The 18,558-nt window shown below is 32.8% G+C and overlaps 1 protein-coding gene across 1 annotated transcript in view; it reads right to left on the bottom strand.

Moving 5' to 3' along the window:
* Nucleotides 1-18,558, bottom strand: part of LOC114329583 (anosmin-1) — a 242,873-nt gene that overhangs the window by 7,809 nt on the left and 216,506 nt on the right. The window contains exon 6 of the mRNA XM_050641925.1: nt 5,441-5,655. Within this exon, the coding sequence (XP_050497882.1) occupies nt 5,441-5,655 (215 nt within the window). The remainder of the gene's footprint in view (nt 1-5,440; nt 5,656-18,558) is intronic.

The following is an 18,558-nucleotide window of genomic DNA, read 5'->3' as shown; positions in this document are numbered from 1 at the left end:
ATCGCTTCGGCGAAATAAATTTTAAAGTGAAAAACCATTGAATTCGTGACCGTCATGGCTACGGCGAGATATTAGTAATTTATATATTATAGGTTGAATTATGTATATGTTCAACCGAACTTATAATGGTTGGAGGAGGAATAGAGTGTGTAAGTGTGTACCCGAAGGAGCTTGTGAAACAAGCGCCTGATAGGCCACACTATACATACGCCAAACATTATAACTGATTTAATGTTTAAAGCATTTTTGAAGTGAAAAGTTCTTTAGCGACGTTGTGCACTTTTTGGATAAGGAAAAAGTATTAAATTCGCGACCGTCATTGCTTCGCCGAAATAAATTCTGTACGTATATATATATATCATGTGTATGTATACAGGGTGAGGCAGATAAAGGGCCTATTAGAAATATCTCGAGAACTAAAGGTAACAGATTCATGAAAATTGGCACGAAGGGGTTTTGAAGAGTGATCTATTTAATGAAAATATTTTTATCCATTTGCTACTTCCGGTTATACCGGAAGTTGCCTATAACTTCGTTTTTTAAATGGGACACCCTATATATTCTTACATTTTTGGATTCTACTCGAAGTCTTATTTCTTAAAATATAAGGTTTTGTATTGTAGTACACACAGGGTAGTTTAAAAGATAATTAGGTTCTTTTATTAATTTCGTAGCAACTTTCACACCCTGTAGAATTAAAGTAGTTTGACATCAAAAACTTTATTTATGTTCAAATGATTTTTAATATAGTCTACTATTGTTAGAAATTATTAGTATAGCTAATTGTTGAATTTTAGTATACAGGGTTGGTCGAAACTCGGAATGAGTATTTTCTGAGTTTTCTTAAATGCAACTTTCACACCCTGTAGAATTAAAGTAGTTTGACATCAAAAACTTTATTTATGTTCAAATGATTTTTAATATAGTCTACTATTGTTAGAAATTATTAGTATAGCTAATTGTTGAATTTTAGTATACAGGGTTGGTCGAAACTCGGAATGAGTATTTTCTGAGTTTTCTTAAATGGAACACCCTGTATTTTAGTATTGTATTGAAATGATATTTTATGGTTCTTTTTTATTTCTTAAGCATTCCCTATACCTAACTGCTTTAATTTGTGCTTAATTGTTAATCGCACCAAGAATCTTAACTACGTAAGTATTTTGATAGCTCAACCATTATTGGAAATTTTAACGATCAGTCTAGATAAATATGTATTTATTTCCGACAAATTATTTGTGATTGAATATTTTCAAGGCCAACCTAATAAAATTTCACGTATTTTTTGTTGCAATTAATGTTTGGCTTGAATCACCAATAACTCAAAAATTAAAGCAGTTAGATATTCGCGGTGTGCAAGTACTTGGAAGGGATACGTGAAACGATTGTGCGCGAATAGCGGAGATATATTGCAACTTTCTTAAATAATTCATATTGTCAATTGAAATTGTCAAATTGACGTACATTTCATATCTACTGTCATTGAAGGAGAAAAATTATATGTTGTTCCACAATATTGATATGATATGCAATTATTATATAAAGGTAAATTTAATTAATTGTATTTTGCTTGCAGTACTGCATTTTAATAACTAATTTTATTTACTACATACAATTGTTTACGTTTTCATCACACGTTTTCAACCTGAATCTTATTTTTTCTTCTTATTATTTTTTTTTGGGCTATGGCCTTGACAATTATCCAGTAACCAGGACTAACGTAATTGGTCAATACAATTAAAAATGCGAATATAAGTGCAGAGAGTAGAAATAGGTATCGCTTTGCGCAACTTGCACGGTCCCAATAGGAAATGCTTATAAAATGAAAAAGTACCATAAAGAAAATATTCATTCCGTGTTTTGACCAACCCTGTATACTAAAATTCAATATATAGCTATACTAATAATGTTTAACAATAGTAGGCTATATTAAAAATCATATGAACGTAAATAGAGTTTTTGATGTCAAAGTACTATAATTGCTACAGGGTGTGAAATCTGCTACGAAATTAATAAAAACACGTAATTATCTTTTAAACTACCCTGTATAATAATATAAAACCTTATATATTAAGAAAGGAGACATCGAGGAAAATCCAAAAATGTAAAAATATACAGGGTGTCCCATTTAAAAAAATTAAGTTATGAGCAACTTCCGGTATAACCGGAAGTAGAAAATAGATGAAAATATTTTCATTAAATAGATCACTCTTCAAAACCCCTTCATTCCAATTTTCATGATTCTGTTGCCTTTAGTTCTCGAGATATTTCTAATAGGCCCTTTATCTGCCTCACCCTATATATAAATAGTATAGAACGCATGCAACGCGTATATAATATATGTAGGTATAGCACTTCTTTTTCGATCGGGAACAAGCATTGAATTCGCGACCGGCATCGCTACGGCAAGATATTAGTAATTTATATACTATAGGTTGTATTGGGTACGCATATACATAAGTTCGACCGAATATAAAGGTTGGAGGAGGGATAGAGTGTGTACCTGAAGGCGCTTGGTTCGCAAGAAGTTTTCACTTCTGTAGGGACTCCCCGGGGTACCTTAAATTTATTTTACATAAAAACGGTGCACCATATGAAAAAATTTCTACTATTTTTTCGTTTAAAAAATTCATACAATTACCAATGTGTAGTACAAAAATAAAATTCTTAATTGTATGTCAAAAAACGCACAATAACTATCTATTAGAAACCACTAAATTTTAATTGCATATTCCAACTGGTTTCAAAGCAATAAATAAAATTAGTTTGTAAAAAAACTCAACACTCCCTAATCAGGTCGAAAACGAAGCATTTGCGTATATACATTTATAAACCAAATTCTCATTATTTTTGGATTTAGTTTCCAAAATCAGCTGATCACCTGAAGTTTATTGTACTTATTTTCTACCTAACACCCTGTATAATAAATATATACTATCACATATAAATTATGTGTTTTTAATAAATACCATAAATCATCTTCTAAATATACTACTATACGTCGGTTTATAACGTTCTCCGCCATTTTCTGACTTCCAATCGCCACTTTGTCCGATTGTTCCATAGGTCCTCTTCTACGTTTATTTCTCTCAGCCTTTGTTTATTCCTTCGCTCCAACTTTGTCTTGGTCCACCTCGTTTTTTCTTTCCTTCTGGTTTCTATTTCAGTATTTCCTTTGGTATTCGTTGTTCATCCATTCTTTGTATATGTCTGAACCAGATAAGTTGTCTTCTTGATAAGTCATCCGTGACTGTTCGTTTGATTCCCATTAATTCTTAATGCGTTCGTTGGTAATCCTTTCTCTTCTAGATCTTCATGCTGCTCTTGTCCAAAAATCCATTTCCGTTGCTCTCAGCGTTGCCGGTGTTCTTTCTTTAAGTGAGCATATCTGACAGCTGTATATAGTGAATATGCATATTACGCATATCGTTTTTGGGTAAATACATTAATATTTCCTTCATATTAGGGAACTTGCATAATTTTTTAAATATTAAAATAATATTAAAAAACATAAGGTAACATGACCTTAAAACGCTTGCATCTTAAAAAAACAAATATTTTTAACCCATACGCTTATAACGAGGCTTTGAAAATGCTATAAAATTCAAATTTCTCAGGAGGCGCTTGAACGTCCTTTTATTGGTCTGACGTCACGGACCACAACCGCGCTACGAGTCGAGCCCGGTTAAAAACGCGATTAGAGTTACGGGAATTGTATGTAACATTTTAATCGTATTTAATTGGAAATTACCAGATATTATTTGTATTCTTGCATAGTTCTACAATCAGTTTATTTAGTTACAAAGTGAAATTTATAAATCTTTAGAAATTACTACCTTCTAACGTGCTTAAAACGCATAAGTACTATTACCACCTATTACTCGCGAGGGTTTTTCAAAAGAAAGCGATTAGGCTATTCTGGGGATTGTATAGTACAATACATTTTAATCGTCTTTAATTGAAATGCTAAGGGTAATTTTATTTTAACTGGGCCAACTTAGTTATAAAAATACAAGATCTTAAATATTTACTAATTAATGGAGCAGATTTTGCAAATATTCTCGAAGCATTGCTTTCGCTTATGCCGAAATCGTCTCCAAAAGACATAAATGTGTGTCCTGTTCTTTTTTAGAGTTAAAAATAGATGCATTGTTTGTGTTTTCCAATATATTTCCATTAATTGAAACGTATTTCATCACAAGATAAAGAATCACTTTCATTGTACCAATAGTCATCACTAATACTATATTCACTATTATCTTCAAATACAGAACGTCCTGATTCACTTTTTGTATCTTCAAATAATGTTTGCGAGTATTTTATAGGTGAAGTTCCTGCATCCTTATTATATATTTTCAATGGCGACTGTAACACTTCTGTGAAATTTACACTAAATACCTTTACTTCTGATTTTGATGTGAGTCTCTATTGATGCATTATTCAGTTTTTGAGGTAAATCTGGTTAGTTTAATTCAGGTCCTAGTTGAACTAAGTTTGTGAAACTAGGATCACACTGTCTCTTATTATCATTGTCCTCTAGAACAGACTTAGATTTAGAAGCGGCATCTTCAAGCAGCTGTCGTTTAACCCTTTTAAGGGCTGCTTCCCTCATGGGCTCAGAAAAGTTCGTTTTCTGTCTGGCTAACAATAAAATATGTGCAGGATAACACCTGACTTAATAATTTTGGAACCACCCATAATCTTGAATTTATATAGTTATCCATGTCGTGTTCCAACTGCAACAAATAAACAAGTTCAAGAAAATGTCTTATTAGTATTAGGTACCTAATTAGATAAATACTCACATCGAAATGATCCTCACAGACATAAAGACCTTTGCTACTTTGTGAAATACCCGTTTTTGGTTCTACAGATAGAGTAAAAAATATTTGTTGGATGTTCTGATAGTTGTTTTTTGGCATTCCGGCACTATATAGTACTTATATTGCGCAGATTTGTTTTCCATTTTGATAAAGTGTCTTAAATACAATAATATAAACACCGAGCAAACAAGACAGTTATTCGACACGCACAACTAGCAATGGAAAAATGCATTCAATGCAATAGCTCACCGCACGGGCGAACGAGAACACAGTGGTTGGTGACGTCAGACCCCAGCTCGCTTTTTTTATGCTTTGGAAGTTGTTTGAATCAGAAATTTTTGGCGCGGAACTATTATCATTCGTTGTACGTACAGTATTCATTGTTAAGACGTCATATTTTGAATGTAACATTTTTAAACATTAATTAACAATTTTATGTAAAAATATTTTTATGTGCAAGTTCCCTATTGTAGTTTTGGGATGGTGGTTTTGGTATTTAGCTGTGCCTAAGTATAATTACCAAATTTGTCACTCAAAATAGACCCAATAAAAACTTAGAAGATGAATAATTACTGAATCTAAAATGGATATTTCGATGATGAAAAAATATATGTTACCTTAGTCATAGCAGCAACTTTAAAATGCTTGAACGTATTTATCCTGCCATCGCACGGCGTGGACCACCAAGTGACGGTATATTTCGCATATTCTTCTGAAGGATTCCATACTATCCTAGCTTTCAGATTCCCTTTGTTCCATGTAATTCTCAGCAATCGAAGCCCTTCTATTCTGTTGGAATTGGTTCGTTCTAAATCTAGTGTGTTATCTTTTTCTACAAAAAAAAAATATTATTAATTTTGAGAAATACGTTTAAAAAATAATACTGTGCTATACTGTGGCATACTTATAGAACTGCTATGAAAAACAAAGAATCGAAAGACAATGCAACCCCAAAAGAGATTATGCAAGACAGTTAATGCGTCAACATCAACAAGAATCCTAGCATACGAGTAAACAAGAAAAAAACCGCTAAACGTCGTAAAAATGAGTGGCGCATACAATATTCTAGATGCAAAAGCGCTGATATGAATATTATGTGGCACGAAAATGTATTTTCATTTTGATCGAAAATAAAATTCTAGTTTTATTCTAAAAGATTCTTCCATAATATTTGCTAAATTTGAAGTAAAACGCGCCACAAAAGAGTAACTTTGATAGAGTTTGTATTTTGAAGCACTTTTGTGGCGCGTTTTACTTCAAAGTTAGCAACTATTAACTATTATAGAAACATCTTTTAAAATAAAACTAGAATTTTATTTTCCATCAAAATTAAAATACATTTTAGCGCCACTTAATATTCATATCAGCTCTTTCGTAGCTGGAATATTGTATGCGCCACTCATTTTTACGGCGTTTGGCGGTCTTTTGTAAGTTGGATATAATGTTTCCAGATTCCACGTTAAGCGTTATAAATGGTCGCCTTTGTCGCATTCTCTCCCAAATGATCTAGTAGTTACGACACCAGACTTGTGACAAGACAATCCGAGTTCATATCCTAGCCATCCTAATGATTATGGCCGGCAAATGAACTCGGATTGCCCTATCAAATTTAGCGTCCTAACCACTACAACTACATAAACCATTTCGGTGATAATGGTCAAATGGATTATACTTTGGAGCTTGATAACTTTAAAACAGCTTACCGATTTTAACCTTCCGATGACCAACCTTTTTTTGTTACACGGATGACCAAGGGGGGGGGGGGGAAATTACCCCAGGTCAAAAATGTCAAAAATGATAATTAACAAAAAAATGAAGTTTTTTTTAATTTTTTTTAATTTTTTTTAAATTTTTTTTATGGCATGGACTTTATGTCGTTTAGCCAGTCACAACATGAGTATTAGTGTCATGTGTGGTGTGTATGTTGAGTAAGTGTCTTGTTACTTTGCAAAGTCGACGTCATTAGCGTAAAACTACTTGGAATTACACATTATAGACGGTATTTTACTAAACATCAACTTCAGAATATATTTTTTATTCGTAAAATATAGGGAATTTCTTTTAATTTCAAAATATGAGGATATCTAGAATGATATTAAAGTCAAATAAAACAATAATGAGTTAAAAATTGAAAATACTTTTGAATTTATTAAAGAAAAACATACGCTGGGGTCACAATTTCCCCCGCTTGGTCATCCGAAGGTTAATCACTAAACATGAGTTTGAAACATATTGACAAGTAGTATCGGATGCATCGAATGTCAAGTAGGATAACTGAAGGTATTACAGGAATTATTGAGCTTGAAAAACCGTTTTCCCATAGAAAATGAATTTGATCACAATTATGAAGCCTACAACTTAAAAATTCGAATTTTTTCAGATATGAGGGGTACACCGTTAGACGCATCTAGAGTCCTCCTACAAACGCTTAGTTATTGGCGCAATTCGTAGGTTGAAATTTTAAGTCATTGTCGAAAAACCAAAATTTTCAAAGTTTAGTTTTTCATGTGCCTCCTGATGAGAGACTAATAAGTTTCGAAACCGGTAGAGGTGCTTTCTGCACTCTCTGATCGGACTAGAATATGGTTCGGCTGTATTTTCGTTTTGCAACGAAATTGAAAATGGTTATTCATTTTTGATTTACATTTACTCTGATTGGAGTACGAAGGGAACCATTCTCGTTGGAACTTTACCGCGCTGAGCAGATGGGACGTGAATTGCAAATTGTAGAATTCCCTCATCTTCCTTAGTCTCAGCATCCGTATGGCTTGCAAATTGTAGAAGCCTCGGAGGTGTAACCAGAGAAGGTTCACATTGTTTTCATTCTGGTGGGATGTAGAATAGCATTATGTTGTTTTGTATGCCATTAGAGTGAAAACTTAATCTTTTTGTTAGCAGTTGCCGCTAGGGCACCTATGCCATTTCGTTCGTTGCAATCCGGGACTGCACGCCGGGGTTTTGTTTTGGTTGGATCAGAAAGAGCAGCATATGTGCTTCCTGATGAGAGACTAATAAGTTTCGAAACCGGTAGAGGTGCTTGCTGCACTCTCTGATCGGACTAGAATATGGTGCGGCTGTATTTTCGTTTTGCAAAGAAATTGAAAATGGTTATTCATTTTTTAGTTTTTCAGTTTATTGGCTATACTGTGCCGTGTGTATGTCTGATCCTAACCGGTTAAGCACCATTTGAAAGCTTAACTCAACGCTATTCATTGGTGTCTTTGAGGTTTTCATGTCTCTCCTTGAACCTAAGATCTATACCCCCAAAAAAAGATGCCATTTTGTACCTACCCAGTCCTATAGCTGTCTTATGGGTGGTCAAAAGTCACAAACTACACCGGTTCTGAATCGGCCCTGACCGCCTCTTGAAACACAGAAAAAAATCAGATCGGTGTAACATTTCCACACACATATACACATATAACATTTTCCATTTTTTAAATAGAAATTGAATAAAATTTCTGAGCTGGGTAACTTTTGAATGGTATAATCGATTTTCAAAATGAAACATGCGTTTGAAAGGTAATGATTAGTACTATCAGAAAACGCAAAGGTCGGACTTAAATTTTAGAAATGTTTAGAAGTTGTGGGGACGAGAACGAGAAGGGTCGTAAACTCCACACCCTTAGACCAAAATGAATGGTTGACATATGGATGGGCGAACCTTTTGTTATTCTTTAAGATGGGATTTGGTTGGCCCAATTTTCAATTCTGTCAGATTTAGAAAATAGAAAGTTCCGTGTATAGAAGGTGATTGATTAGTGGGGTAAAGCTCCGTAGATCCGTTATAGTAATAGATAGCAATAAAAGTTAATAACCAAAATTGTAGCCAACTTTGAGCTTCACATTTCAAAATTAATTAGAATGTTACAGGGTGTTCGATAACATAGTGGCAGACCAAACTTATGTGTTTTTAAATGGAACACCGTATACTTTCTTTTATATTCGAAATCTTCTTAACTTCTCCATTACAAAAATATAAAGGTTTGGTATGTAATACATAGGGTATTTATAAAGTTATAACCAATTTTATATGAACATCGTAATAAGTTCAATTCTCTTTATAAATGAAAATAAGCACAACGGCAGTGGTTTATTGATGCCGTATTTTTTAATTCATTGTCAAAATTTACATAAATGATTCATATTGTTAATTTTCTTTATATTGAATATAGGGTGAGTCAAAACGCAAATAAAGTATTTTCTCAGTAATTTTAAATGGAACACCCTATATTTTATATCACTATCGGAAAGTACCATTACTGTACTTTAATTTTTATATGACATTCCCTATGTCTAAATTTATTAGTTTTCGAGATATTTTCATTTTTCAGGCAAATTATTAATTACGGGTTTAAATCTTTCCAAATTTTAAGTAAGCCATGACTAAATTATCTAAAACTGACAATTTACGATTACTGAATATCAATCTGGTAATAAATGTAACACTGTAGCAGTGTAGCAAATAAAGAAAGAAATATAAAATGATGAAAGGGTTGCCAATGCGAGTCCATTATACCACTGGATAAGGAAATGAGTCAATACTCGCAATCTTATAGTTTGTATGTTATTTATTAGTTGTTACAATCATGGGGCAACCGGTTTCGAAGCTTATATTTTATGCTTCATCTTCAGGCCCAGTACATATTATAGTCTTCACATATACAAACTACTAGATATCAGTATTTGGAACTGTTTTACAGCCAAAGATATTTACGGAAGTCACCAGCCCCATCAAAAAGCAGACTAGTTTAATTTTTGAATCTTGTGTTGCAAATGATGGATCTTTTTGTAGCTACAGTTGGTTTTTTGTCTCAAAACTTTTTCAATGCATTTGTTTTTACTTTGTATTTAATGTTTGTATAGGTGTAAAAAACATTTAAATTTAACACTCGGACATCACTCACAAATTAACATGCACAAAATTTAAAAAAGGGGGTTTCTTAGGATGCCATGGAGATATTAAATTTTTTCTCTATTTTTTATATATTTTATAATAGAGAAAAACAAAATATATAAAAATAAATAATAAATATATAAAATATATAAAAAATAGAGAAAAAATAAAATATCTTCATGGCATCCTAAGAAACCCCCTTTTTTAAATTTTGTACATGTTAATTTGTGAGTGATGTCCCAGTGTTAAATTTAAATGTTTTTTACACCTATACAAACATTAAACACAAAGTAAAAACAAATGCATTGAAAAAGTTTTGAGACAAAAAACCAACTGTAGCTACAAAAAGATCCATCATTTGCAACACAAAATTCAAAAATTAAACTAGTCTGCTTTTTGATGCAACTGGTGACTTCCGTAAATATCTTTGGCTGTAGAACAGTTCCAAATACTGATATCTAGTAGTTTGTATATGTGAAGGTTATATGTACTGGGCCTGAAGATGAAGCATAAAATGTAAGCTTCGAAACCGGTTGCCCCATGATTGTAACAACTAATAAATAACATAAAAACTATAATATTGCGAGTATTGACTCATTTCCTTATCCAGTGGAAAGAAATATAATTTATTAGTAATAAATTTTACAAAAAAAAAAACACAACCACAACATACAACATTTTTTAAGCAATTAAAACTACTTTTGTATGTAAGTGTAACAAATAAAGAAAGAAAAATAAATTTATTAGTTATAAATTTTACAAAAAAAAAAACATAAACACAAAATACATTTTGTGAAACCAATTAAAAACTAGTTTTGTATGTAAATGTAAAAATGTAACAAATAAAGAAAGAAAAATAAGTTATCAGTAAAAAATTTTACAAAAAAAAACAGGAACACAAAATATACCATTTTTTAAAAAATTAAAAGCTACTTTTTCCGCAAATCGCCAGGAAATTTTGACATTCCTGTCAAAATTTCTTGAAGAAAAAGTCAGGACTTCCTTACTGTAAGGAAATGTCATTTCCTTACTGTAAGGAAATGATATTTCCGTACAGTTGTTAGTGTTCTACATAAATGATAATACATATTTTTACTCATGCGATAATCCATAAAACGTCTGTATGCATTTTCGTACTTTTCTCTTGATTTCTTTGGCAATAATTCTAATGAAGCAGTATTCACTGCCTCAACCAGCTCTGGAGGAGTCCCAGGAATGGAAATTTCATCATCACTTATCATTTTACTTTCGAGAAAACCAGCAATTAAATTTATAAGCGTCAAGTTTGACAATTCAACCTCAATACGTTTCCATAGTAACCCAAGTAATTTTATTAGGAATTTCAAAGCACCATTTATTTGGGAATAAAATTATCGCGTTTTTTTTAAATCAATCAATATCTGTCGAATTTTAAACGATTTGCGGAAAAATAGTATGTTTACCTCGTAGGAAAAGCCACATTCCTGGACTCTGTGTTGCTAAGTCTCGGCTTGCGCCTCGACTTAGCAATCTTCACAGTCGTCCAGGAATGTTAAGCTTTTCCTACCCGGTAAACAATGTACTATTAATAAAATATTTTAAATATTTAAATATATAAGTTGTTCAAAATGACTTCCTAACACATTTATGCGTGCCTAAAAACGGTCATTGAATGAGTTACTTACACTTCAAAGTATTTGTAAATTAACACTTTAAAATACACTTTGTATTCTATTTTTCATCTCATCTATTGTTGTTGGAGGAATTTTATAACCTTCATTCTTAGAGTAACCCCAAAAAGATCGGTCCAGTTTATTAAATTCTGGTAATCTGGGTGACCACGCTACTGGTCCATGAAAAAATGAAAATATCTCGAAAACTAATAAATTTAGACATAGGGAATGTTGTATATAGATTAAAGTACGGTACTGGTACTTTTCGATAGTGATATAAAATACAGGGTGTTCCATTTAAAATTACTGAGAAAATAATATACTTGCGTTTTGACTCACCTTGTATTCAATATAAAGAAAATTAGCAATATCAATCATTTATGAAAATTTTGACAATAAATTAAAAAATATGGTATAAACCATTGCCTTTGTGCTTAATTTTATTTATACAGGGAGTTGAAATTGTTACGATTTTCATATAAAATTGGTTATAACTATGTAAATACACTGTATAACATACTAAACCTTTATATTTTTGTAATGGAGATGTTAAGAAGATTTCGAATATAAAATAAAATACAGGGTGTTCCATTTAAAAAAAAACACAAGTTTGGTCTGCCACTATGTTATCGAACACCCTGTAACATTCTAACTAATTTTGTAATGTGAAGCTCAAAGTTGGCTACAATTTTTGTCATTAACTTTTATCGCTATCTATTACTATAACGGATCTACGGAGCTTTACCCCACTAATCAATCTCCCTGTAAATAGTGTCGCATGTAGGCGGGTTGTGCGCCACTGGCGAGAACTGCCGTTCTCTGGGATTGATAATAATGAGATGAAAAATAAAAAGGCTGTAGTAATTAATGTAATAAACACATAAGTAATTAAATATGTAGGAACTTTTTGGCTTTTAGGCTCTTTTGTAAAACAAACGGCGTTTGTTATGAAAATACTCTGAAGGTTCTTATACGAAACCAAAAACTAGAGATTCAAATTCTGTCAAGTTATCTCAGTCGTCATTATTAGCGTATTAGTCCCTTTAATATGTAACTTTTATTCATAATTTACAAAGGCCCTAGCCGGGTAAGATAATGAAAACTGCCCCCAACTCGAATCCCATATAGGTCACCGTTTAGCATATATAGAAAAACTCACTTTCTGAAATTTTTAGCCCCCTAGGTGGTCATGTGACACACCTAGAGCCTAATTAGGCTTTTTATGTTTTTATTTTTTATCTCAGCCGCATCGAGAACTAGCGAAAAACTTTAAATAAAAAAGTTGTTAGCTTTAAAAAGTTGTCCGAAATTTTTTTTAATTTTTGGCGGGAAATTTAAATTTTAGAACGATTTTAAAATTTTGAATCAGTATAAAGAAATAACTAAGACATTCGTTTTCACGAAAAATATATATAACATGTATTTTTGCCTAATTTTTCATCCTGAATTTTTTCAAATTTTTAAAATTGGTGAAACGCGCCTTTGAAAATAAAAAACCGCATTTTTTCGGTTTTTTTTCGTTTTTTGATACAATTTTATACATATTTTTCAAAAAAGGTAACACCGTTACTAGAATAGGTAAAAATCTGAAAAATATATGGGGTTTGCTTAATAAAAATTTTTTGTAACGCCATCCATTTTCAAGATACAGGGCGTTGAAGAAAACAAAATTTTACACATTTTTTACGATTTTGCCGAAACTACTAGCAGCATTGTAATAAAACTTGGCGGGTTTAAAGAGGTGGTTATTGTGCATGTTTTGACATAAAATTAAGGATATTCATCATGGGCGCGCATAGGGGTAATGGTCTGAACTGTTCAAAGAAAAAAGATAGTACGCCACTGACATATTTCAAATTAATAATCATTTTTAAATTCCTCGTTCAATTTGCGATAAAAAACTATCTTTTCATTTTTTCATACGACGCGCAGTTTTGCTGCAAAAAATAAAATATCTTAACGCTTTCAAAGTATGTATTTGAATTAATTTTTATAATGGATGTACGAGTTTATGTAGATGTAGAAACTACTAGAAGTTCGAATACTTCGTAAGGGTTATAGTTTTATTTTTTGAATAAAAATGGCGCGTCGTATGAAAAAATAGAAAGCTAGATTTTTTGTCACAAATTGAACAAGGAATTCAAAAACGATTGTTAATTTGAAATATGTCAGTGGCGTACTATCTTTTTTTTTAAGTTCAGACCATTACCCCCATGCGCGCCAATGATAAATATAAAATTTTTAATTGTAAAAAACTGCACAACAACTAGATCTTAAAACTCGTTAAATTTTATTACAATGTTGCCAGTAATTTCGGGAAAATCGTAAAAAATGTGTAAAATTTCGTTTTCTTCAACGCCCTGTATCTTGAAAATGGATGGCATTACAAAAAATTTTTATTAAGCAAACCCCAATTATTTTTCAGTTTTTACCTATTCTAGTGACGGTGGTACCTTTTTTGAAAAATATGTATAAAATTGTATCAAAAAACGAAAAAAAAAACAAAAAAATGCGGTTTTTTATTTTTAAAGGTGCGTTTCACCAATTTTAAAAATTTGAAAAAATTCAGGGTGAAACACTATGCAAAAATACACGTTATATATTTTTTTCGTGAAAACGAATGTCTTAGAAATCGATTAGAAATCTTTTACTTAAAACATATGATCGACTTCTTCGGCAATAACAATAATACAACAATAATTGTTCGGCATTGCCTATTCCAGTCCAATCACGAATGTTCTTGAGTCATGATATCCCCTTCCTTCCAATACTTCTGCGGTCCTAGCTTTTACCATTTATGATAAGCAAAAGGATTCTGTACTTGTTTCCTCTAAGATCCTCCCTAGACATGAAATTTGTCTTATTTTTATGGTTCTTAATAACACGCGGACCGCATTTTCTCCCATTTCTAGCATTATAGCATCCTTCTATACAACCACATCTCAAACGTCTCTAGGCAAACGCCTCTCGGTGGTTGATAATATAAGCCTTCAGAGTGCTGGTCTCGGTGCTATGCAACAACATTGACAATTAGACCGAAATCATTAGACCGAAAGCAGTAGACCGAACTCATTAGACCGAAAGGCACTTTACCGAAACCTCACTAGACCGAACAGCATTAGACCGAAATGGTACATAAATTAAAAAAGATTGCATATAATTATGCTAAGATTTTGTATATCTGTCTTTTTGTTTATTGTATTTTTTTTGTATTAGTTTATATATAGACTGTGTAAATTGTTACTCTGTGCAGTTTGATATGAAATAATTTTCATCCGTTGAACAAATTAGTGAAGGTAAAATTAAATTAAGGGTAGAGTGACGTAACACCATTTTAACTGTTTATAATAACCATCCAAATAACATTAGTCTTATCTCTTTTACTGCGACAAGTAAAAAGAACTGCTTTTCGGTCTTCTGCTGTTCGGTCTAGTGAGGTTTCGGTAAAGTGCTTTTCGGTCTAATGAGTTCGGTCTACTGCTTTCGGTCTAATGATTTCGGTCTCTTTACAGTAAACCTGACGAGATATAGCACTTGATAATTATTTGACGTAATTTTAGGTTTAATCTAATTTTAGGTGGTTCTTCTTCTTCTTCTTCGGCCTTCAGTAATCCAACTTTGGAGATAGGCCTCCCCAATTCAATCCAGTGTTGTCTATTTTGCGCCACCTGTTTCCAGTTGTATTCTCCAAACTTCTTTATGTCATCGGCCCACTCATTTGTGGCCTTCCTCTACTTCTTCTTCCTAACTACGGTCTCCATTGTTGTATTTCGTTATTCCATATTTTATCCTTCAGTCGGGCATTGTGTCCTGTAAAGCTCCATTTTAATTTGGCAGTATGTTCTCCTGCGTCTTTTACTTTGGTTTTGCTTCTAATCCATGTATTTGTTTTTTTGTCTATGAGCCTCATCCCGAGCATTGATATTTCCATCGCTCTCTGTGCCTTTATTATTTTATCCATATTGGCCTTGGTGAGTGTCCACGTCTGTGAACCATACGTAAGTATAGGGAGGATACACTGATCGTAAACTCTGGTTCTCAAATATTGTTCTATTTTAGTGTTTTTCAAGATCCAACTCAGTTTTCCAAATCCTGCCCACGCTATCCTTATTCTTCTAGTAATTTCGGCAGTTTGATTTTCTTCGTTAACTTTCATTATCTGTCCCAGGTAGATGTATTCGCTTACTGTTTCTAAATCTATGTCATTCAACGTTATTTTTGTAATGTTCGGTGTATTCGTTATAACTTTTGTTTTTTCCAAGTTCATCTTAAGACTTACTTTTTCCGAAGCTTGAAATAGTTGCGTCATCATGGTCTGTAATTCTTCGAAACTTGTAGCGAATTTACAATGTCCTCAGCATATCTCAAATGACTCAGTTTTCTTCCATTAACGTGTATTCATTTATCTACCCAGTTAATGTCTTTGAACACGTCTTCAAGTCCCAGTGTGAACAGCTTTGGTGAAATAACGTCTCCCTGGCGAACTCCTCTGTTGATTGGTATAGCTTTGGTTTTCTCATCTATTTGTATTTTCATTGTAGCTTTCTTATAAATATTATGTATGAGCAGTCTGTATCGAGAATCTATCCTGCAGTTGTTCATAGCTCTCTCTCTATTGCCCAAAGTTTTATGGAGTCAAATGCCTTTTCATAATCAACGAGGCCAATGTATAAGTTCAAGTGATATTCATTGGCTTTCTCTATTAGCGTTCTGACTGTAAGAAGATGATCCGCTGTACTGTAACCCTTTCGAAATCCTGCCTGCTCTACCGGTTGATAGCTATCAAGCTTCGACGATAGCCTATTAGTTATTACTCTCATAAATTGTACATTTGAAACAACACGGAAATTGGCCTATAGTTCTTCAGATCTCCCCTGTCTCCTTTTTTGAAGAGAAATATTGTCAAGCTTTCTTTCCAATCATCTGAGACTTCTCCTTTGTGAAGGCATTCGTTGAAAAGATTTTTCAATTCTTCAAGAATAATTTCACTCCCCTCCTTTAACATTTCGGCAAGTATTCCATCTGGGCCCGGAGCCAAGGGTAAGAAGTGGGTTGCGGTGGAGGTGGATGTGTAGGTCGCGGTCGATGTTGATATCCATGTAAAACAAACACATTGTAGTGAATGGAAGAGAACAGAGCAGGTAAGTCGCGGTCGAGGTTTAGCGCGATGCCATCCAGGAGGTTTACATCGATACTTTTGAAAATAAAATGAGTTTGTTTTACAGGGATGTCTACTGCGCGGCCATAGGCGCCCATACACATGGGCAGGGGGGGCCGTGGCCCCCCTAACTTTTCTAGAAAGAACAAAAATAAATTTATATTACATAAACGTATTTTTGTCAAAAAATTATTGGATAATTTGGGCAGGGGGGTTACATAAACGTATTTTTGTCAAAAACTTATTGGATAATTTTGAGAGATAAATTGGAAACAACATATTTATTAATAAAAAAATTCACATATTGGGTAATTAATAGTTTAACAGAAAATCTGTGTGTCTGCCACAGCCGTCTATATGGAATGTGCATAATACACATTTCGCACAGTCACTGTATGCTATTAACGAAAACATTGAAAAAGATTAGAAACGTGGGAACATAATATATACTGTAATCGACACCCAAAATTACAAATTAAACGAATCATTTATAATACTGCAAAGTAAATCATATCAGCAAGAAATCCGATCTCTGACCGATAATCACTAATGAGCCATTTAAGAACTGGCACTATAAAGATAAAGTGTAAAATCTGTGAAGTGATTATATTTGTTTTCTATAATTAAGTTTTGTGTACACCGAATAGAACCATCTTCATAAGCAGAAATAAATTCATATTGAAAAATAATTTTTAAAATTGATTGAAGGTAGTTAGTCAAATTTTAGTTTGCAAAAGTATTTTTTTAGTAAGTAGATTATTTTAAAGTGTACATTATGATGAACAGAGCAACTTTATTTAAATGAAAAACAGGTGATCTTTCATGACGAATGAGTGTTATATACAGGGTGTCCCAAAAGTAGCGGAGAGGTCGAATAATTCGCGAAATGAACATCGGATCGAAAAACTGAAAAATATGTGTTAAATATTTCTCAAAAATCTAAGCGATGACACTAAACAAGTCCACCACTTCAACCCCTGGGTGTGGAGCGGGGGTAACTTTAAAATCTTAAATGGAACCCCTAATTTTTGTTGCAGATTTGGATTTTCCTTGTAAAAATAAGAAAATTTTATTCGAGTCATTTTGCAAATTGTGGATAGAGAGCGCTGTAATCGGAAAAAACGATATATCGTGATACCATAGCAAACTTATAGAAACGGTCTAATATCTCGAGAAATATACTTCCAAATGAAAAACTAAAAAACACATGTTTAATATTTTTCAAAAATCTATAGAATGACACCAAACAGGATTTTTCATTCCACACTCTGGAGGTGGGGGTGAGAGTTAACTTTAAAATCTTAAATAGGAACCCCGTTTTTTATTGCAAATTGAGTTTCCTCCTCAAAAAATAAGTAACATTTATTCGAAACTTTTTTAGAATTGTTGACGGTTGGCGCTATAATCGGAAAATGCGATTTATTTGCGCCATCTATCAACGATTCTAAAAATGTTTGGAATATATGTGACTTATTTTTCATAAGGATTCTAAATCTGCAAAAATAAAGGGGCTCATTTTTAAGATTTTAAAGTAAAAACTTGGTTCGACACATACTCATGGTTAGTCTACTCGCCAAAGTTGAAGGCAGGGCTTTGCAAGCATTGTATTATTTTCAAACGGGTTTTAAAAAGAGGCGCAACTTTTGTGGTACCATGACATTTCCATTTAAAAACTTGGTCTAGTATTTAAATGTATGAATAATTTCTCACAACAGGGTTCAAACTAGGTTTTTTAGGCGGTTTAAACTACAGTAGACTCCCTCTATAACGACAACTGAAATGGTGGACTAATTATCTCGTTATAAGCGGATCTCGTTATATCAAACAACAATAATATGATGCCTTGTTTTGATGCCTCTTACGTAGTTTATTAGGTGTCGATGGTCAACCTGAACAGTAAACCATGAGACTTCGCCGTCATAAATTGTAAATTTCCTATAATATTTAATATCGGTCGATAAACAGGCAGAAGTTTATTACAGGTGGCCGAGTTTATTACAGCACTGGCCTCGATAATAAGACATATGT

The sequence above is a fragment of the Diabrotica virgifera genome, chromosome 1, assembly GCF_917563875.1.
Source record: "Diabrotica virgifera virgifera chromosome 1, PGI_DIABVI_V3a".
NCBI lineage: Eukaryota > Metazoa > Arthropoda > Insecta > Coleoptera > Chrysomelidae > Diabrotica > Diabrotica virgifera.
Note: the sequence above shows the minus strand (reverse complement) of the source record. Positions and strands in the feature narration are given on the sequence as shown.